The 23,802-nt window shown below is 40.1% G+C and overlaps 1 protein-coding gene across 8 annotated transcripts in view; it reads right to left on the bottom strand.

The window, feature by feature from the left end:
- The window catches only part of XRN1 (5'-3' exoribonuclease 1), a 117,887-nt gene that overhangs the window by 16,580 nt on the left and 77,505 nt on the right, over positions 1-23,802 (bottom strand). For all 8 annotated transcript variants that reach the window (XM_062213754.1, XM_062213781.1, XM_062213763.1 and 5 more), the window contains exons 30-34: positions 22,297-22,366; positions 15,546-15,753; positions 13,749-13,844; positions 10,842-10,950; positions 1,425-1,486 (exon numbers count right to left, since the gene is read on the bottom strand). In XM_062213754.1, the coding sequence (XP_062069738.1) occupies positions 1,425-1,486; positions 10,842-10,950; positions 13,749-13,844; positions 15,546-15,753; positions 22,297-22,366 (545 nt within the window). The remainder of the gene's footprint in view (positions 1-1,424; positions 1,487-10,841; positions 10,951-13,748; positions 13,845-15,545; positions 15,754-22,296; positions 22,367-23,802) is intronic.

Genomic DNA, 23,802 nt, shown 5'->3' with positions numbered 1-23,802 from the left:
AGCTTCAGCAGAGGACCTTAAAAGTCAGGTAATTACACCATGTACTGAGAACCTGTTCTATACCAAATAGTCTGCTAATATAATATAAATAATATATTATATAAATATAATATATACAATATACATGTAATATATTACTAGCTTATAACATCAGTTTTTTAAAGGGTGTGTTATAATATGTATACAGAAAACTACACCTATCATTAAGCATACATATCTAATTTTTAGTAATTAAAATTGTTATTCTAGAGGCTGGTGTTGGGGCACAGGGGGTTAAACTGATTGCTTTTGATGTCAGTATCCCATATCTGAGTAAGACTTGGGAGTCCTGGCTGCTCTGCTTCTAACCCAGCTCCCTGTTAATGAGTTTAGGAATGCAGTGGATGAAGACCCAAGTGTTTGGGCCCTACCACCCTTATGGGAGAACCAGATAGAATTCTGGGTTCCTGGCATTTGGCCTGTCTCAGTTCTGGCTGTTGTTGCCATATGGGGAAAGAACCAGTGGATGGAGGATTTCTCTTTCTGCCACACTGCTTTTCATATACATACATACATAATTAAATAAATCTTCCATAAAATGTTATCCTTTGATTATGAAATATCTACCTACTCCTTATCAAATAGCATTGACTACGTAAAACCTAAGCGATCTCAGCTCCCCCCTCAATCTAATTCCATAGAATTTACCTTTTAAATGTGCTGTTCTTCAATATACTTATCTTCTATATACAAATGTATTTCCACATGTATTATTATTATTATTATTATTTTGACAGGCAGAGTTAGACAGTGAGAGAGAGAGAGAAAGGTTTTCCTTTTTCCATTGGTTCATCCCCCAAATGGCTGCTACGGCCGGTACTGCACCGATCCGAAGCCAGGAGCCAGGCGCTTCCTGCTGGTCTCCCATGCGGATACAGGGCCCAAGCACTTGGGCCATCCTCTACTGCACTCCCGGGCCACAGCAGAGAGCTGGACTGGAAGAGGAGCAACCAGGACAGAATCTGGTGCCCCAACCGGGACTAGAACCTGGGGTGCCGGCGCCGCAGGCGGAGGATTAGCCTAGTGAGCCACGGCACCGGCCTCCACATATATTATTTTAATATCTACAGACATTATATAGACTATAGGTGATCAATATTTAGTGACTATTTTAAAGATGAAGATATAGAGGGTATGAGAGGTGAACTGCTCAAGGTCACTCGACTATTAAATGGCAAAATCAGGATTTCAGGTGACACTAGTTCCAAATCTTGGACTCTAACTGAGCAACCTCCCACCCAACAGAGCATCAGCCTAGGTTTCAGCAACCTTCCTGCCATCCCTTACAGATTTGGTAGAAAAGTTTGTAAAATTCAGGCAGGGTCACAAAGCCATCCATTGCATAAAAAGTTGGCTACTAGAAAACAAATTATAAGAAATCTTACCTGCTTATTGGACATTTTTTGTGACCGACACTCAACTTTAGGACTCTTACACTCTTCTTTAACTAGAGACAAGAAAAGAGAAATTTTGGTAAATCAAAGAGCTTACTGTACAACAATTAAATTTATCACAGCAAGGTAATGTTAAAAGTTCAGAGAATTTGGGGCTGGCCCTGTGGTGTAGCTGGTATAGCTGCTGCCCGCAGTGCCAGCATTGGTTTGAGTCCTGGCTGCCCCACTTCTGATCCAACTCCCTGCTAATGCGCTTGAGAAGGCAGCAGAGGATGGCCCGCCCAAGTGCTTGCGCTCTGGAACCTGTGCGGGAGACCCGGAAGAAGCTCCTGGCTTTGGATTGGCCCAGTTCTGGCTGTTGTGGCCATCTGGGGAGTGAACCAGTGGATGGAAGATCTCTCTACCTCTCTCTGCCTCTGCCTCTCTGTAACTCTGCCTTTCAAATAAACAAACAAATCTTTAAAAAAATTCAGAGAATTTTAAGACACAGTCTCTGATATTAATATACAATTTAGGTGAAGAAAGGAAGAGATATTTATAGATAATAATAAGAGAAAGGAATGGGGATATTTGAATTGTGTATTGAAATATCACAGGTATTCAAAGGGCAGACAGAATAAGAGATTAAGGATTTAAGTGGGGGAAGAGTGGGAGGAAAGACATGGGAACAGAAAGCAAGGCATGTATTTATGGAACTCTAGGTAGAACAGTTTCACTGAAGATTAAGGAATTTAACAGAACTAAAGAAGAGGTTAGAGCCATAATTTGCAGGATATTGAGGACCATGGAATTAATTTGGTAGGCAATGGGCAACCAATTACAAATACATTTTTAGCAGTTAAAACCTTATCAGGACTGTGCTTAGAAAGATCAAAATATAGCAACAGCCTCTTGGCTAGATAGGAGAGTAAGATACCAATTAGGAAGCTGTTTTAATACTCCTATTAAATGGAAATTGGAGGGGGGTGGTGGTAGGAAAAAGAAAAGGAAGAATCTGAGATTGTAAGAATTAGGAAATTACAGGATATGGAGATGAAAGAGATGAGAGGCTTGAGAGGGATAAAAAGAGAAGAGGAAAGAAAGGAAGGAATGAAGGAAGGAAGTAAAAAGTAAACAGAGTAAGGGAAGAAGCGGGGGAGAGGGAAAGAGGGAGGGATGAGAAAGTTGGGAGCTAGGAAGGATAAAGTGGGGGAAAAGAGGCTCAGAGAGAGAACACAGAGGGAGCCACGGGGAGGAAAGGGGGTGAAGTGAAGAAAGTAATTTTTTTTTTTTAAGATTTATTTATTATTTATTTGAAAGTCAGAGTTACACAGAGAGAGGAGAGGCAGAGAGAGAGAGAGAGAGGTCTTCCATCCAATGGTTTACTCCCCAACTGGCCGCAATGGCCAGAGCTGTGCTGATCCAAAGCCAGGAGCTTCTTCTGGGTCTCCCACGTGGGTGCAGGGGCCCAAGGACTCGGGCCATCCTCCACTGCTATCCCAGGCCATAGCAGAGAGCTGGACCAGAAGTGGTGCAGCCAGGACTAGAACTGGTGCCCATATGGGATGCCGGCGCTTCTGGCCAGGGCATTAACTCGCTGTTCCATAGTGCCAGCCCCAAAGAAAGTAATCTTACAAAAACAAGAAAAAAAGTAGGCTGATATATATCAACCCAGACACATGAAAATTAACTGTAACTCCACATAATAATTCAAATATTTATTTCAGTTTATATATGTAAATAAAAATCTGGGGAAAATATCACAATGCATTAAAATTAAATATATAATTTTCCAAGCTACCTTTCATATTTAAAGGGATGTTACTCTGGATTTAACTTTAAAAAAATAACATAAATAACTGTTACAAAAAATGGTCTAGCAGTTATCAAACTGATGACCTCCTAGCAAAACTGATCAGATCTGGAGTTATACCAGAATGAAAAACCCTTTTCCCTAGAGGCCATATTTGAAAACAATCATAAGCAATTAGTTAACTTTGCTACTGCCTGAAGTGGTGGAAAAACAAAAAATAAACTAACAAGAAATTTAAATGAAAAGTTAGAGAACAAGCTACCCACAGGATCTTGGAAAAGCCCTTATGTACTACCGGGAATCTAAAAGCCAGGCTATGCCCCAGCTGTGAGAATGTTCAGCAGACGTGAGAAGACCCTGAACTCCCACTTCGGACTGGCCTCGACGGTCTGCACAAGCAGAACATGAAGGCTAAAGCAGAGATGTCAACACCTGGTAGAGTACTGAAGGCATGACCTACCAAAAAAGTAGACCTGCTGGTTCCAGGCATTTAGTGAACGCTAAATAAAAACCACAAGGGCACTGTTTTGGACTAAGCGCCTGCCATAGGCTCCAACAGACCAAACTGAAAAGGAAAAGGGAGTCATTCATACTAAAACTGAAACTGAGTTATTAACTGACCTTCTGAACAATAAGGAGAGACAACACTCAAATTTTCCAAAACAGGCCAGTTTCTATTAAGATGATAATGATGTTCCCTCTGTTTTAAACCTTACAGAAGAGTAACCTGAGGTTACCAATCTGGTATTTGTTTTTTATTGTTCTGCTTCCCTGTCCCTGCATTTTTGGGAAGGTAACTTTGAGATGAACAATTCATTTTTTTGTTCTTTGTTTCTGCTTCCTTCAACCCTTTATTTGTCTATAAAACCAATCACTTCCACTCAGCCCATGGAAACACCTACTCAATTCTATGAAAGCAAGTGTTACCTGATTGTAAAATAAAAAAGCAAAGTGAATTAAGGTCTCTAATTTGTTGTAATATTATGCTTTGATGATAGAAAAGATATATCCTTTAGACATTTCCCAAATGAAAACTGAAGTGCCTACACTAGTGTTAGATAAAATAAACCTGAAACAACAATCATTACTAGGGACAAAGAAGATAGATTATTTATTTATTTATTCATTCATTCATTCATTCATTCATTTTTTGACAGGCAGAGTGGACAGGACAGAGAGAAAGGTCTCCCTTTTCCATTGGTTCACCCCCCAATGGCCGCTGTGGCCGGCGCTCTGCAGCCAGCACACTGCGCTGATCCGAAGCCAGGAGCCAAGTGCTTCTCCTGGTCTCCCATGGGGTGCAGGGCCCAAGCACTTGGGCCATCCTCCACTGCACTCCCAGGCCACAGCAGAGAGCTGGACTGGAAGAGGGGCAACTGGGACAGAATCCGGCGCCCCGACCGGGACTAGAACCCGGTGTGCAAGGTGGAGGATTAGCCTATTGAGCCGTGGTGCCAGCCATTACTTACTTATTTTAAAGATTTATTTATTGAAAAGTCAGAGTTATGGAGAGAGAGTGAGAGATCTTCCATCTGCTAGTTCCCTCCCCAGATGGCTGCAATGGCTGGAGGTAGGCCAGGCCAAAGCCAGAAGCCAGAAGCTTCCTCTGTTCTCCCACGTGGGTAGCAGGGGTCCAAACACTTGGGCCACGCTCCACTGCTTTTCCCAGGCCATTAGCTGGGAGCTGGATTGAAGTGGAGGAGCCAGGACACGAACCGGCACCCACATGGGATGTTGGTGTCTCAGGCAGCAGCTTTACCTGCTATACCACAATGGCGGTCCCAAAAGGATCTTTTATAATAAGAGTCACTATAACAACATATGCTAATTAAAATCATATGTGTGGCTGTTGCTATGGTGTGGTGGGCTAAGCCTCCACCTGTGGTGCCGGCATCCCATATGGGCAATGGTTTGTGTCCTGGGTGCTTCTGATCCAGCTCTCTGCTATGGCCTGGGAAAGCAGCAGAAGATGGCCCAAGTGCTTGGGCTCCTGCACCCACATGGGACACTTGGAAAAAGCTCTTGCTTCCTGTCTTTGGATCAACTTAACTCTGGCCATTGCAGCCACCTGGGGAGTGAATCAGAGGATGGAAGACCTCTCTCCCTCTCCTCCCCCTCCTCTCAGCTTCTGCCTCTCTGTAACTATGCCTTTCAAATAAATAAATAAATTTTTTTAAAAAAGGAGAAATAAACAATTTAATAATAACAGAAGACTTCAAAACTCCACTTTCAATAGTAAAAATACTAAACAGAAAATCAATAAGGATATAAACAACACTATACACTGACTAGAATGAACAGAAATCTACAGAATACTTGACCCAACAAACAGTAGAACATAGACTCTTCTTAAGTACACACAGAACATTCTCTAGGATAGATCATTTACTAGGTCATAAAACAAGCTTCAATAATTTTAAAAAGGCCATGCAAAGTATGTTCTTTGACCACAAAGGATTGAAATTAGAAAAAGTATCAGAAGAAATCTGGGAAATTCTTGAAAAAATGAGAATTAAAAAACACTCTTAAATAACTCATGGGTTGAAGAAGAAATCACTAGAAAATTAGAAGATACCTTGACATGAATAACAAGGAAAACACCACACCCCAATATTTCTGGGATGCAGCTAAAGGTTGGCTTTAAAGGAAATTTATACTTTGTATTAAACACAGCAATTTAATTACATTAAGATTATACTGTATATGTTAAAAAAAGAAAGTTCTCAAGTTAAAAGCTAGCAAAAGAAAAATACATTAACTCCCAAGCAAGGGGAAAGAAAGAGTGAGAACTAGAGTGGCAATAAATGATATAGAAACCAGAAAAATAATTGAAAAAATCAGTGAAACCAGAAGTTGATTTCGTTTTTTCAACTTAAAATTTTATTAGAACATCAACATTTTTTCTGTGACTAAAAATAATCATATATAAACCGGATAAAATAATGGAAAATGTTTTCATTATGGTTTCCAAAAAATCAGGAAAGAAAAAGAGACAAAAGGCAGGAAGGAGAAGAAGTTAAGTGTTTTATAAAGACCAGCAAAATTGATAAAAACTTTTATGTAGACTGAGATAAAAGATGCAAATAACCAAAATGAAAAGTGAGGATATTACTATCAACCTTACAGAAATAAAAATAATTATAAAAAATATTTTTGGTATTTTAGATAACCTAGATGAGATGGGCAAAATTCTACACAGATACAAACTATTCAAACTGACTGATTTGGAGACAGACAACTTGATTAGAACTGTTAACAAGTATAGAGACTGAAAAAGTACATATAAAAAAGTTTTGTTAGGCCGGCGCTGTGGCTTAACAGGCTAATTCTCTGCCTTGCGGCGCCGGCACACCGGGTTCTAGTCCCGGTTGGGGCGCCGGATTCTATCCCGGTTGCCCCTCTTCCAGGCCAGCTCTCTGCTATGGCCCGAGAAGGCAGTGGAGGATGGCCCAAGTCCTTGGGCCCTGCACCCGCATGGGAGACCAGGAGAAGCACTTGGCTCCTGGCTTCGGATCAGCACGATGCGCCGGCCACAGCGGCCATTGGAGGGTGAACCAACGGCAAAAAGGAAGACCTTTCTCTCTGTCTCTCTCTCTCTCACTATCCACTCTGCCTGTCAAAAAAAATAAAAATTAAAAAAAAAAAAAAGTTTTGTTAAAGAGAAGTCCAGGTCCATATGGTTTCAATGGTGAATTTACTCTTCCAATAAAATAGAAGAATGAAGGAATTATTTTTGAACTCACTCTATGAGTAAGTGTCATGACTACAAAATCAAAGCCATCACAAGAACATTACAGAAAAACATCACTTATAAACATGCATGCAAAAATCCTCACCAAAATACTACCAAACCAAACTGTAAAGGTTTACACACGAAGACTTAGTGAGGTTTATCTCAGGAATGCAAATGGTTTCAATATATGAAAAACAGTCATTGGAACACATACACTGAATACAGGGTAAAATCCACAACTCACCTCACTGAGATAACATCTGACAAAATGTAACATCCCTCCAAGATTAAAAAAACAAACCAACCTAGGAATAGAAGTGAACTTCCTCACCTCATCAAAAGCATCCATGAAAAGGCCAAAGGGAGTATACATTTAATGGTGGAAGATTGAAAGGTTACCTCCATGATCAAGACAAGGATTTACATTCTTACCATTTCTATTCAACAACTTGTACTAGTGTTTCTAGCTACGGCAATTAGTTAAGAAAAATGAATGGCATCCTGGTTGTATAGGAAAAAGTAAAACTAATTTGCAGAAGCTACACCACCCAAAAAAACGGCTAATGAACAAGTTCAGTGTCATGACAAGATCAAAATACAAAAGTCAGTTTAATTTCTATAAATAGCAATGAACAATTAACAAATAAAGTACTCAGTTACACTGACAACACCATTAAAAAGAATAAAATACTGGGGCCAGTGCTGTGGCATAGCGGATAAAGCCGCCGCCTGCAGTGCTGGCATCCTATATGGGCATCGGTTCAAGTCCCAGCTGCTCCACTTCTGATCCAGCTCTCTGCTCTGGTCTGTGAAAGCAGTAGAAGATGGCCCAAGTCCTTGGGTCCCTGCCCCAACATGGGAGATCTAGAAGAAGTTCTTGGCTCCTGGCTTTGGGTCGATGCAGCTCCAGGCACTGCAGCCAATCGGGGAGTGAACAAGTGGATGGAAGACTTTTCTCTCTCTGACTCTCCTTCTCTCTTTGACTCTCCTTCTCTCTTTGTGTAACTTTGACATTTAAATAAATAATTTTTTTTTTTAAAAAAGGAGTAAAATACTTAGGAATAAATTTAACAAAAAATGCAATATTTGTACACTGAAATTTATAAGAAAGATACTGCTGAAAGAAATTAAAGATGTAAGTAAATGAAAACACATCTTGTGTTCATCAACTTAATATTGTTAAGATGACAACAATTACCCAAGCAATCTTTGGAATCAATGCAATTCCTATAAAAATTCCAGCTGCCTTTTTTGCAGAAATAGGTTAAGATGATCCTACAAATAACATGGATATACAAGGACCCAGAATGGATAAAACAGTCTCGGGAAAAAAACAAAGAGGACTCAAAACTTCTGATTTCAAAACTTACACAAAAGAGATATGGTAATCAAGATAGCATGCTGTTTGCATAAGGACAGGCAAATAAATCATGAAATGGAATTGAGAGGTCAGAAATATATCCATATAGGAAGGAGGAAGGGATATCTTTATATTCTTAGAATTGTATCTATGGGGACTGCAGTGCCGGTTCGTGTCCTGGCTGTTCCTTTTCCAATCCAGCTCTCTGCTATGGCCTGGGAAAGCAGCAAAGATGGTCCAAGTGCTTGGATCCCTGTCCTCGCGTGGTAGACCTGGAAGAAGCTCCTGGCTCCTGGCTTCGGATCAGCTCAGCTCGGCCATTATGGCCATTTTGGGGAGTGAATCTCTCTGTCTCTCCCTCTATTTATAACTCTGCCTCTCAAATAAATAAATAAAATCTTAAAAAAAAAAAAGAATTTTATCTATGAACTACATAGAATCTGTATAGAATCTCTTAAAAAACAGAGAAAAAAGCAACTAGGAAAAAAAAAAGGAAAAAAAAAAAAGAAAGAAATCCATACATCTACAATCAACTGATTTTTGACAAGGTGCCAAGACTACTCAATGGGGTACCAAGAGATTTCAATGGGAAAAGAAGAGCAGCTGTTTTTCTTTTTAAACAACAGTGCTAGGACAACATAAATGAATACCTGTAATGCACGTGATAACGAACATGCATCCACAAAATGGAAAGAAACCTAAGAGTAAGAGCTGAAACTATAAAATTCTTTACAGATTGTTTGTGAACTTGAATTCACCAATTCAAGTAACTGAAGGGAAAAAATAAATTTGACAATAGAAATTAAAAATGCGTTTCAAGGAGATACTATAAAGAACATTAAAAGACAACCCACACAATAGGCGAGAATATTTGCAAATCAGATATCTGATAATTGTATAGTATTTAGGACATAATTCTCACAAATCAAGAATAAAAATATTACTAATACAACTAAAAAAAAAATCAACCCAGGATTTTATTAGGCATTCTCCAAAAAGGATATATAGACAATAAGCAGGTGAAAAGATGTTTAACATTATTAGTTATTAATAAATTTCAAGGGGCCAGCACTGTGGTGTAGCGGGTAAAGCCACCGCCTGCAGTACCAGCATCCCACATGGATGCTGGTTGCTCCACTTTTGATCCAGCTCTGTGCTGATGGCCTGGGAAAGCAGTAGAAGATGGCTCAAGTCCCTGGACCCCTGGACCCACATGGGAGATCTGGAAGAAGCTCCTGGCTGCTGGCTTCAGAGTGGCTCAGCTCTGGCTGTTGTAGCCATTTAGGGAGTAAACCAGTGGATAGAAGACCTCTCTCTCTTTCTCACTCTTTGCCTCTGCCTCTCTGTAACTCTGCCTTTCAAATAAATAAATAAATCTTAAAAGAAAAAAAAAATTGCACATGAAAATCACAAGGAGATTCTACTTCAAATCTATCAGGAAAAATGGACAATAAGTATTGTGGAGTATGTGGAGAAACTGGACCTTCATATATGCTGGTACAAATACAAAATGGCATAGCTACTTTTTTTTTTTTTTTAATTTGTCCATGTAGTTAAAAGGCAGAGTTATAGAAAGGCAGAGACAGAAAGAGAGGTCCCCCATCTGCTGGTTCACTCTCCAGATGGCCGCAATGGTTGGCTGGCACAGTAACAATCTGAAGCCAGAAGCCATGAGCCTCCCCCGGGTCTCCCACGTGGGCGCAGGGACCCAAGGACCTGGGCCATCCTCTATTGCTTTGCCAGGCCATAGCAGAGAGCTGGATTGAAGTGGAGCAGCCGGGACTTGAACCAGTGCCTATATGGGATGCCAGCACTACAGGTACCAGCCCCAACAAAGCTACTTTGAAAAACAGTTAAATAGTTCCACAAAAAATTAAACACAGAGTCATCACCTGATTCGCAATTCCACTCCTACTTATATATCCAAAAGAACTGCAAACTTGTTCATACAAAAGTTGTGATAGCTATATTCACAGCAGCATTATTCATTATAGCCCTAAAGTAGAAACAACCCCAATGTTCATTCATGGGTGAATGGATAAACAAAATGTAATACTAATACTGAGGAATATTATCTAGCCACAAAAAAGGAATGAAGTACTTATTGATATATGCTGCAATATCGTTGAAATTTAGAAACATGCCAAATGAAAGGAGTTAGTCACAAAGGTCACAAATTTTCTGATCCCATTTACATGAAAATGTCCTGAATAGGCAAATCCATAGAAGTACAAAGTAAATTAGTACTTGTTAGGTTTTGGAAGAATGACTGCTGATAAGTATAATGTATCCTTTTGGGGATGATAAAAATGTTTAAAATTTAAATATGGTGTTGGGTGTACAATTTTGTGAAAATACTGGAAAAAAACACTAATTATATACTTTAAAAAGGAAGAGTTTATTTTACAGAGTGTGAATCACATCTCAATAAAGCTGTTTATTAAACAATAATGAAGGAAACAGCAAGAGTAACAAAAAAGGAAGCAGAAAGCAAGAGTATACCTTTCTAAAGTTAAAACTTACATTTTCTGTGAGGGTCATGTTTTCTTTGCTGGTATTTAACGCTGTTGTCACTTAAGCCAGATTTATGTTGTTGAGTTACTTGATGAATTTCCTGAGGTAGAACTGCACCCTGAAAGTTGATATTTTTTATAAGAATGATATGGTTCATTAGAAAAAAGCTTAATATAGAAAAGTATGGAGAATTCTAAAAGCTACCCAAGGTTCACTACCAGAAGTAACCATCTTTAATACAATGATTATCATTCTAGATATTTCCTTATGCACTAGTTAGTTAGCAAGACACACAGAGAATACTCATTTTACAAAAATGTTACTTTGACTAGAAAGAATTAAACCTATTTCTAAGCTAATAAATGCAGAAACTGGGGTGGTTGTTTAAGGGTCAAGTTTCACTGCCTAAATGCCCACAACAGCAGGGCTGGGCCAGGCAAAAGCCACGAGCCTGGAACTCAATCCAGGTCCCCTATGTGGACTGCAGGGATCCAAGTACTTGAGCCATCATCTGCTGTTTCCCAGAGTATGTGTTAAGAGAGTTGAAATGAAAGTGGAGGACGTTGGACTTAAACCAGGTACTCTAAAATGGGCTGTGGACATCCCAAGCAATGATTTAACTGATGCTTAGGACTCCCACATCCCATATTGGAGTATCTGAGTTTAAGGCCTTTGGGCAATGTCTCTAAAATAAAATGAAAATTAAAAATTAAAAAAATTAAACATGGAATGCTATAATGGTAGTCTATTGGACCTTTTCTCTATCTATATCTACTTCTTGGGTGGACAGATAGATAGATATAGATAAATGTACAAACATACATATTTACATACATACATGATGATTCTAAAATCTTTCTTCAGTTTGGACATCCTCTATACCTTCGGAGTCAATGTCCAACACTGTACCTACACTTGATTGTTTAAAATACATCTCAAATTTACCATGTTCAAAATTGAATTCTTGATCTTCTCCCACAAACCTGACTGACCTGAAATATTTCCCACCTCAGTTAACAGTCATTCCATCCCTTTTATTCAGACCCTAAATGTTATATCCTTTATTCCTTCCTTCTCATTTTATCTTTATTTTCATTTCATCATCAGCTAGAAATCCCTTCAAAATACGTCTAGAATTGAACTACTCAAAGGCTCCTGTTACTCTAGCTCAAATTCATATTAACTCAGGGCTGACATTCAGGTGCACTGGGTTAAGCTGCTGCTTGCGGTGGCAGCATTCCATATTGGAACATTCTCACTTCTCTGCTTCTAATCCAGCTTTCTGCTAACATACCTGGGAAGGCGGTAGACGATGGTCTGAGTACTTGGGCCTTGGTCACCCATGTGGAAGACTCAGATGGAGTTTCTAGTGAAGGCTAGACGTGGCTCAGACCTGGCTGTTGTGGCAACTGGGGAGTGAAACAACAGAGCTCTCCCTCTCTTTGCTTTGTCTTTAAAATCAATCAATCAATCAATCTTTAAAGAAAGTTCTCATTGACTCTCACCTTTGTGATTAAAGAATTCTACTGACTAATCTGTTTTCACCCAGGCTCCTGTACAGTCTGTTCTTCAGATAGCAGGCAGAGTGATTCTACTAAAATGTCAGTCAGATCAAATCCCTCTGCCTATCAAAATCTTCCATGGATTCCCCATCTCATTGAGTAAAGCCAATGGCCTGGAAGGTCTTACATGATATAGATATGTCTCCTGTCATTACACTTCCTCCAACTGACCCTATTGCCTCTGACATAAGAACATTCTGGCCCTCCCAGTAGGGACTTTGAATGTGCCTGGAATACTTTCTCCTCAGGTATTTACTTACATCACTCTTGATTTCATTATTATTTTTGTCTAAATTGGTATTCTGTTTAAGACTGCAATATCTTTCCTCTTCATCTCCCAAACATTCCCTATCTTTGTCTCCTGAAATTTTTTTCAATCTCCTACAGTGTCTTCTAATACACCATGTAATTTGCTTGTTTATACTATTGACCTCTCCTCCCTAAAGTACTGTTTAAGGGTGAGGATTTTTCTTTTGTTTACTGACATTCTCACTGCATATAACAATGCCTGGCACATGGTAGGCAGTCAATAAGTATGTGTTGAATGAATGAAAGAATGATAATAAAGCATTCCTGAGAGATGGGTGGCTAACAGTATCAAATAAACTAGAGAGAAAAAGGCAGTTTAAAAATTTGGATGTGGTTTATGTTCAGGTAGAAAGGACTTATGTATGGTCTAAGGAAACTCGTGATAGCTTAATGGCAGAGGAGATCTGTGTATCTTGTCATCCGCAACTTTTATGTTTATTTTACCATCATTCTTTTTGCAAATTTTCTCCTCAGCTCTGACAATGCCACCACCATAGGGCATTAGAATAAATGAAACTCTGATGGTACAGACTACTGGTTTATAATTGCATAAAACATTCCTTTTTGACCTAAGCTGAGAAAGATGTCACTAACTAGCACAAAAATGTAGTAGGAATTAATTTCTTTTCCATTTCCTTTCTTTGTGAGTCTCTACTCTTTTAAGAACATTTCTTACGTCTTCTTAATCTCCATCAAGGAATGTGAATTTATTCATTCACTTTTAAGACAACCAACTGCCAGAGTAAGTTATCCATTCAAGTAGAAAAAAATTAGTTAGTAATTTCCAGCAAGGCCTTTGTTGAATTTAAAATATAGTTATTAGGATTTTGTAAACAACTAAAAAATTCAAAATTGATTTAAAATTATCTATACTCTCATTCATTGGTCCAAAAACTTATTATGTCTATAAAGAATTATGAAAATTCATGACCAAAACTCTCATTTTCTGAGAACTCAGAGAAAAATGATATACTATGTGCTTAAAAGTAAAATATAAAAATACCCTGTATTTATATTAATTGTCCATCAAACAAAGAATACTAACCTTATCTTGTGTAGTTGGCTGAAAGTGCTGAAGCTTTCCAGATGCCTGTAAGGACTGCCAAATATTGCAAAATTCATCATCATCTTTAACAGGTACCTGGCAAAGTACAAATAATTTCTTAGGGAAATAAAACATGAAAAAATAAGGATTCGACAAAAATAAAACAATTTATTTATAAAGCTATTTGGTTTTTTTTTTTTTTTTTTTAAGATTTATTTATTTGGAAGGCAAAGTTAGAGAGAGAGAGGGAGAAAAAGAGAGAAAGAGACACAGAGACAGAGACAGAAACTTCCATCCATTGGTTCACCCTTCAAATGGCCTAAATGGCCAGGGCTAGGCCAGGCTGAAGCCAGGAGCCTGGAACTCCATCTGAGTCTCCCATGTGGGTGCAGGGGCCCAAGGACTTGGGCCATTTTCCACTGCTTTCCCAGGTGCATTAGCAGGGAGCTAGATCAGAAGTGGAGCAGCCAGGACTGCAACTGGCACCCAAATGGGATGTGGTGCTGCAGGAGGTGGCTAAACCCTCTGACCATAAGCTGGCCCCTTACTTTTATTATCTGGAATAACTTGATTCTTTTTTTTCTAGAGCTCAGTATTATAATAACAAAATTATTCTACTGCAGTAAAACTGGTCTTCTTCATATGCAATAGGTTTTGAATGTTTTTTTAAAAAGTAATCAAAGTGGGGCCTGCGCTATAGTGCAATGGGTTAAGGCATCTGCTCCACTTTCCATCCAGCTCTCTGTTAATGGCCTGGGAAAAGTAGTGGAAGATGGTCCAAGTATTTGGGCCCCTGCCATTCATGTGGGAGATCCGGGAGAAGCTCCTGCCTCCTGGCTTCAGCCTGGCCCAGCCCTGGCCATCGCAGCCATTTGGGGAGTGAACCAGAGGATGGAAGACCCCTTGATCTGCAACCCCCCAAACACTGCCTTTCAAATAAATAAATAAATCTTTAAAAAAGTAACAAAAATATAATAAACACCATAAAAATTACACTGAATTAATCTCACCATCAACAGATTTTTTTCTTTCAGTGTACTAATACATTATCTTATCCAAAAAGACATCTAAAGATTTTTAAAAATCTTCATCTTATACAAAAGTATTATAAAAAATTTTTAAATCAGCTATTTCTCATGAGGAATTGATTTCATATAGTTTAAGACTGTAGAAAACATGCCTAAAATTTAACACTGGTTACCTATGAGAGTTGAGAGAATTTTTGCTAGTGTTTCCTTTATTATTTACTTTTATGTCTTTTAGCTTATAAAAATATTTTAATTGATAAAAAATATGGATGAGCATAAAATTTTGGACTCTAAATTAAATAAGGTATATCACTCAAGAAAACTCAAATTCTGTCCCACGAAGATGAAATAAGGGACATCACCCATGAACTGCATGATAGAAACTTGAAAACGGCTTTTGACAAATGTGATATATTCCTCTCCCTTTTATCTTTCAAATTTATGTCATTTACAGCAGATAGTATAGGATATTTGGACTATATAAGAATAAACTTAACTGTGAACTTGAAAAGTAAATATATATAGAGAAAACAAGGATATTTTCAAGATCATTACTTAATATTTCTTTACATAAGTGTGATTTTGTGACAGAGGTAGAATGCTATGAATGTTTATCAAGTATTCTTCATTAGCCTACTTTCTTAGAACGAGTTTGAACTAAAGCTTTTTAAAAAGAAAACCAAGTCAAATTAGGTTTTCAACTACAACGTCTGCACTGACTTGTGATTTGTAAAGTGGGTGGAAAGAAATCACAGACTGCGAGTCTTACTTGAGTAGGAACAAAAAGTGACTGCGGGGAATGGTTGAGGCCGCCCATATGTCCAGAGGCAATTAACGAGTTTGAGCTGCAGGGATTCACAGCTGGCTGTGGTTTCACAATGGCTGTCAATTTCTGATTTCCACTTTCAGGGCGACTTCCATGAGAAAGGTTCACCAAGGCACTTGTTGGCAATCGATAACCTCTTCCAGGTGAGCACCTAAGAATAAAAAGTTCTATCAGGATGACAGGAAAATAATACTAAGTGTATTAGGAGAAGAATCAATTTTGAGTGGGCATCCATAACCAGAATTCATCAACACTGGATCTAATATTGTGGTGCAGCCAGTTCAGCCAACACTTGCGATGCTGCATCCCATGTCAGTGCACTGGTTCAAGTTCTGGCTGCTCTGCTTCCCATCCAGCTCCCTGCTGATGCACCTGGGAAAGCAGTGGAAAATGGCTCAAGTACTTGAGTCCCTGCCATCCATATTGTAGACCTGGATGGAGTTCCCAGTTCTTGGCTTTGGCCTGGCCCAACTCCCCTGTTGCAGCCACCTGTCGAGTGAATCAGTGGATTTTGAATAAATAAAAAGAAACCTTTAAAGAAGAAAAAGTAAGGGGTCAGCATTGTGGCACAGTGGGTAAAGCCGCCGCCTGCAGTGCTGGCATCCCAAATGGGCGCTGGTTCGAGACCTGGCTGCTCTACTTCTGATCCAGCTCTCTGCTATGGCCTGGGAAAGCAGCAGAAGACAGTCCAAGTCCTTGGGCCCTTGCACCAGCGTGGGAGACCTGGAAGAAGCTCCTGGCTCCTGGTTTTGGATCGGTGCAGCTCCTGCCATTGAAGCCATCTGGGGAATGAACTAGTGGATGGAAGACCTCTCTCTCTGCCTCTTTTTCTTTCTCTGTGTAACTCTGACTTTCAAGTAAATAAATAAATCTTAAAAAGAAAAAATGTAATAAACACTACTTTTACATTCATGAGTGTAATCTGAATTATAGAAAGATCTTAATCTATAAGATGATCTATTTCTTAAAAGATTGCAAATGCATCATTTAATGCTTAGTAACTGGGGAAAAACATCACCACGCTGCACTGGGCATGGTGGTGGTGGTGGTGGTGGTGGTATGTGTGTCTGTGTATCTGTGCATGTGTGTGCTGGCTTATTCTTAAAAAGGCTGCATCTTAATAGCTGAGTATAACCGACATTTATGACATTTATGAATTGTCAAACTTCTTGAAAAAAACTGGGGTTTGCAGAACCTGGGTTATAAAAGTCCAGGAGTTAACCAAGCGAAGAGCAATTCTCAGGGCAGATTTATCTAAGCGATATGATAAACGTTAGGTTTGATCTCATTTGTCTACTTATCACTGAGTTGTCCTTTTTTTGTCGTTTAAGACTTATTTGACTTTATTTGAAAGGTGGAGTGACAGAGAGGGAGAAACAGAGATCTTCCATCTACTGGTTCACTCCCAAAATGTCCACAACAGCTAGGGCTATACCAGGCTGAAGCCAGGAGCAAGAAACTCCATCCTTATCAATTGCAGGAGCCCAAGCACATAAGCCATCATCTGCTGCCTCCCACAGCATTAGCAAGAAGCTGGACCAGAAGCACTGAGTAGTCAGGCCTTGAAATGACACTCTGATATGGGATGTGGGATGCCTAAGAGGTGGGTCTGTGCAACAGTGCCCCCCCATCAGCTCCCCTGCCTTTTCAATGTCTATTCACATTTTAGGAAGATTTATTGGGGCTGGTGCTGTAGCTTAGTAGGTTAGGCCACTGTCTGCAGTGCAAACATCCCATATGGGTGCTGGTTCAAGTCCCATCTGCTCCATATCCGATCCAGCTCTTTGCTATGGCCTGGGAAAAGCAGCAGATGATGGCTCAAGACCTTGGGTCCCTGCACCCATGTGGGAGACCTAAAAGAAGCTCCTGGCTCCTTGCTTAGGCCTGGCTCAACCCTAGCTGTTGTGTCCAACTCTCTCTCCTTCTCTCGCTGTAACTTTCACTTTCAAACAAATAAACAAATCTTTTTAAAAAAAATTACTTGAAGGAGCAGCAGATACACATTCACACAGAGGTGTCTTCCACTTGCCGGTTTACTCTCTAAACGTCCACAACGGCTGGGGATGAGCCATGCTTAAGTCAGGAACCGGGAACTCCATTTGTGTCTCTCACATGAGTGGTAGGGACTCAAGTATTTGAGCAATCAGCTGCTGCCTCCCAAGTGCATCAGCAGGAAACTAGATCCAAAACAGGGATGGGACTTGCTGCCAGGCATCTGGATATGGGGATGTGGCATCCCAAGCAGTGAGCTATTCCACTTTGTCCCAATGTGCAACGCCTCCAACTTTTTAATGTTTATGTATTCTTTTTTTTTTTTTTTTTTTGGACAGGCAGAGTGGATAGTGAGAGAGAGAGAGACAGAAAGGTCTTCCTTTTTGCCGTTGGTTCACCCTCCAATGGCCGCTGCGGTCGGCGCATTGTGCTGATCCGAAGCCAGGAGCCAGGTGCTTCTCCCGGTCTCCCATGCGGGTGCAGGGCCCAAGGACTTGGGCCATCCTCCACTGCCTTCCCGGGCCATAGCAGAGAGCTGGCCTGGAAGAGGGGCAACCAGGATAGAATCCGGCCCCCTAACCGGGACTAGAACCCGGTGTGCCGGCGCCGCAAGGTGGAGGATTAGCCTGTTAAGCCACGGCGCCGGCCTTAATGTTTATGTATTCATTTTTATTTATTTGAAAGGGAGGGAGAAAAAGAGAGACAGCAAGAGAGCATGGAAGCTCAGTCCTTTATCTTCTCACCTTAAAGTTCTGGACCTGAACCTGGGAAGACTTAAGAGATAAGTATTTGTAATTCCCTTCCCTTTTTTTTTTTTTAAAAGATTCATTTATTTACTTGAAAGTCAGAGCTACACAGAGATAGGGAGAGAAAGAGAGAGAGAGAGAGAGAGAGAGAGAGGTCGGTCTTCCATCCAATGGTTCACTCCCAAATTGGCCACAACGGCCAGAGCTGCACCAATCCAAAGCCAGGAGCCAGGAGCTTCTTCCAGGTCTCCTACACGGGTGCAAGGGCCCAAGGACTTGGGCCATCTTCTATTGCTTTCCCAGGACACAGCAGAGAGCTGGATTGGAAGTGGAGCATCCTGGTCTTGAACTGGTGCTTATGGCACTGTGCCACAGTGTCAGCCCCTGTAATTCCCTTCCTTTGTGGCCTTGATAAACATGTTAGATAGTGAAATAAACCCTATCTTGTCAAAAGTGGTCAACAACTGTTTTTTAATCTCTGAGAATACAATTTTCTTATATTGAAAGATAGTGGAGGCAGGCACTGTGGCACAGCAGGTTAAGCTGACACCTAGGATGCCTGCGTCCCATTCTGGAGTACCAATCTGAATCTGGGAAGTTCTGCTTCCAACCCAGCTTCCTGCTAATACATTTTCAGAGGAAGTAGACATGACGGCTCAAGTACTTGGGCCCCTGCTACTTATCTTTTCCCAAGCCATTATCAGGGAGCTGGATTTGGAAGTAGAGCTGCCGAGGTATGAACCGGAGTCCATCACAGGTATCAGCTGAATCTGCTACACTACACCACTGACCCCAATATTGTTCTTTCGCGAATATTTATTTTGATGAGAGCTTCACTTTACTAAAGATTCTGCATCATAAAAATGAATATACTCTAGGCAGGTAGTATTTTACAAAGCCTTTAGGAGGAAAAAATATGTCAAAAATGTATTTTGAAAGTTAGTGGGCTAAAGTTATTGGCAATTAATATTTTCAGAAAAAATAAAATCAGATATCAGATCCAGATTTGGCTGCTGCACTTGAAGGGTGCAGATAGGAAGGTCTGTTAGTAAGAGACACACTCAAAGCTCAAACAAAAATAAAAGCATCCTGCTTCACTATGTTTATAGCAGCACTATTCGTGACAGCCAAAATATGCAATCAATCAATGTGTCCGCCATCAGATGAATGGATAAAGAAAATGTAGAATGAATACACACACACACACACAATTTTTTCACTGCAGCAAAATGGTTAGAACTAGAGGATAGGGGCTGGTACTGTGGCACAGTAGGTTAAGCATCTGCTTGCAGCGCTGGCATCCTATATGGGCACTGGTTCAAGTTCTGGCTGCTCCTCTTCGATCCAGCACCCTGCTGGTGGCCTGGGAAAGTAGTAGAAGGTCGCCCAAGTGCTTGGGCCCCTGCACCCATGTGGGAGACCCAGAGGAAGCTCCTGGTTCCTGGCTTCAGATCAGCTCAGCTTCAGCCATTGTGACCATTTGAGGAGTGAACCAACGGATGGAAAACCTCTCTTTATTTCTCCTTCTCTCTGTAAGTCTGCCTCTCAAGTAAAAAAATAAATCTTAAAAAAAAAAAGAAAGAAAGAAAAGAAAGAACTAGAGGACATCATGCTGTGTAAAATAAGCCAGAAAGAAAAATACTGCATGTTCTCCCTTAAATCTGGAAGCTCAAATCTGACAGAGAATACTGATTATTAGAGGTTGAGAGGGATATGAGAAATCTGGATTAAAAAAAATTAGGGGAAGCTAGATGTTGTTCATTAATTGTGCCAAATACACTAACATGAAATATTATGAAATACACAAATATAAGAATGAGGGCCAGCACCGGGACTCAATAGGCTAATCCTCCGCCTTGCGGCGCCGGCACACCAGGTTCTAGTCCCGGTTGGGGCGCCGGATTCTGTCCTGGTTGCCCCTCTTCCTGTCTGGCTCTCTGCTGTGGCCTGGGAGTGCAGTGGAGGATGGCCCAAGTACTTGGGCCCTGCACCCACACGGGAGGCCAGGAGAAGCACCTGGCTCCCAGCTTCGGATCAGTGCAGTGCGCTGGCCGGAGTGTGCCAGCCGCAGCAGCCATTGGAGGGTGAACCAACGGTAAAGGAAGAGCTTTCTCTCTGTCTCTGTCTCTCTCTCTCTCTCACTGTCCACTCTGCCTGACAAAAAAAAAAAAAAAAAAAAAGAAAGAAATGTTAACAGGGGAAATGGGGTAAGGAGTATACGGGAACTCACTGAAGTACTACCTCAGAATTTTTGCTTTGTAAATTTATAATTAATAAAAATAAAACAAATAAAAACATCTGGAAGGTGACCACTTGGCATAAAACTAAGAGTGATTCTATGCAAGGAGGCTTAAATAAGAATAATTTATTATTTTAATTACTCATTAATTAAAATGGAAGAGAAAAATGAAACTAAACTAAATCAGTTCAGTTTTCCAGTTGATTTTTAATAATGTTTTAATTTATTAATCTGAGTGGCAGACCGACAAAGAGATCTGGTGGCTTACTCCCACATGCCTACAACATCTGGGGCTGGGCATGTGGAAGCCAGAAATTGTGATGTCAATCTGGGTCTGCCACATGAGTGGCAGGGACCCAATTACTTGAGTTATTATCTGTTGCTTCCCAAGGCACATATTAGCAAGGAGCTCAAATCGGGGACTCAAAGCCAGGCACTCCGATATGGCATGGGCATATCTCAAGCGATTGTGTTAACTGTTGTGCCTGCCCATGATTTCTGGAAGGGAGAAATGAAAACTGGAAAGGATTTCATATTATCCTTAAAATAATCTAGCAAAATATTTATATCTTCATTGTAGATGAGGACACTGAGGGTCAGATGTTTTTAACTAACCCACCCATCATAACAAAAAGGATCTGAGAGCTTATACTTCCTAAAAGAGCACAGAGACTCCCACTCTTACCATAATGCTTCCTCCTATAACTCCAAACTTTCCACTAGAGCTCTCCAAAGTCTACTGAAGCCTCACCACTGTTAAAACAAAAACAATCTAACCATCTTCCTTTTAAACCTCCTATCCTCCAGTTACCTTTCTCTTTTCCTTCAGTTAAATTTCTAGTTTCCTGCTTCCACTGCCATATCTGCCATTTGCTAGTCAAGGTACCCCAATCTGGCTTAAGCACCATTAAAACAGATGAAGACTTACCTATCACCAAATTCAAAGGACATTTCTATTCCTCAAATTATTTAGCCATGGGGGTTGGCACTGTGGCATAGGTTAAGCCTCAGCCTTTGGTGCCAGCATCCCATATGGGTACCAGTTCATATCCTAGCTAGCTGTTCCTCTTCTGACCCAGCTTTCTGCTCATGGCCTGGGAAAGCAGGAGAAGATGGCCCCAAGCCCTTGGGCCCCTGCACCCATTTGGGAGACCTGGAAGAGGCTCCTGGCTCCTGACTTCGGATTGGCCCAGCTCTGGCTGTTCTGGCTGTTTGAGGAATGAACCAGTGGATGGAAGACCTCTCAAGTACTCTGTCTCTGTCTGTTACTCTATCTCTCAAATAAATAAATAAAATCATTAAATAATTATTTAGCCACAAATGTGTTTTTTAGATATGTCACTCTTCATTATTCCTCCCTCTTCTCCCAGCTATTATTCATTCTTCAAGTCCCATCGCAATCACCCCTTCTTCAAAGAGGTCTTTCTGTGATTCTCAGGACAGGTCATATTCTTTGTAGAAATGTATACTTCTCCTTCCTGGCACATGTCACATCTTAGTCAAATAATTAATAATGCAAGCAGCTGCTTATTTATTTCCCCCACTAAAATGAAAGGTCTATGAGAGTAGAAAGCATGTTTGTCTTATTCACTGTTATAATCTCTGTGGCAAGTATGACATCTATGAACTTAAACTGTGGACAAATAAATGAGTAATATAAAACCACTGGCCACATGGATCAATTCCCAATGTGCAATTATCATTTGGAAACACAAACCTTATTGTTAAGCCTCCAGGAAATTCTTCATCAAATAATACTTCAAATAGTACATCTGCTTCTCTATTAGCTGTTAAAAAAGGAAGGAGACACTAAAAAATCATATGATTAAAAAAAAATCAGCATCTAAATTTTTAGAGTGCTAGGAAGTATTTTATTTTTAAAATTCATAAAATATACTGAATATAAGAATGGCAATGAAATCATGTAAGAAAAGAAGCAGAATATCAGTGCATTGGAAGACCACTGCACCCCAATTCCCAAACAGGTAACTACAACCTTCAACTTGTCAATTTGATTCCTACATAGCTTTATACTTTTATTATGTATCTCCAAATAACATGTAGTACTGCTTTCCAAGCTTTTTACAAAAATTATTTATTTGAGAGGTAGTGAGAGTAGCGAAAGAGAGAGACAGAGAGGATCACTATCTACTTGCAAATGAGCAGAAAGCTGGAATTGGGGGTAGAGGTGGAACTTGAACCCGGGTACTCCAATAAGGGATGTGTGCATCCCAACCAGCCATCTTAAACCTCTAGGTCAAATATTCTGCTTGGCAAGTTTTGAAACATCTACATCTAGAGGCTACAACTACATTCATTTGCAATTTGCTTCAACAATGCATTTGCGAGATTCACCCATGTGAATATGTGTTCAGTTTTCTAGGTGTACAGTACCCTATCCATGGATATACCATAATTTATCCATTCTCTTCATGATGTTTAGGTTGTTTCTAACTTCAGCTATTAAAAACAATGTTTCCCAGGCTGGCACTGTGGCGTAGTAGGTTAAGCCTCTGTCTGTAGCGCTGGCATCCCATATGTGCATTGGTTCAAGCTGTGGCTCCTTTACTTCCAATCCAGCTCCCTGCTAATGGCCTGGGAAAGCAGTGGAAGATGATCCGAATGCTTGGGCCCCTGCACCTGTGTGGGAGACCTGGAAGAAGCTCTTGGCTCCTGGCTTCGGATCAGTCCAGCTTTGGCTGCTGTGGCCATTTGGGGAGTAAACCAGCAGATGGAAGACCTTTCTATCTCTCCCTCTCTCTGTAACTCTGCCTTTCAAATGAATAATATTTAAAAAATAAAATAGAATAAAAACAATGTTTCCATGAACATTATGTAAATGTGTCCTTTCTAAAAAGGAATGCTTCCCTAGGTCAGAAGTGAAGTTGCTGGGTCTTAAAGTCTTTCTTATTAGACTTTGATGTGTAATGAACACAAAACTATCATACATAAGATAATCACTCAAAAATTTCCCAAGTCCTTTTATAATCCAATTCCTCAGTGCCCAATAACAAAAAATATGCTGTCACCATAGATTTATTTGCATTTCTAAAGTTTTATGTTAATAAAATCATATAATATATATTCCTTTTTTTGTCTGGCTTCTTTCAACGTATTATTTTGAGAATCATCCATGCTGTATATATCATGTTTTTATTTACTACTGAGCAGTATTCTATTACAAAATTCAATACTGCAGCATTCCAACAATTTAATCCATTCA

This window comes from Lepus europaeus, chromosome 2 (genome assembly GCF_033115175.1).
Source record: "Lepus europaeus isolate LE1 chromosome 2, mLepTim1.pri, whole genome shotgun sequence".
Lineage (NCBI taxonomy): Eukaryota > Metazoa > Chordata > Mammalia > Lagomorpha > Leporidae > Lepus > Lepus europaeus.
The sequence above is the reverse complement of the archived record's forward strand: the minus strand, read 5'-3'. Positions and strand labels throughout refer to the sequence as shown.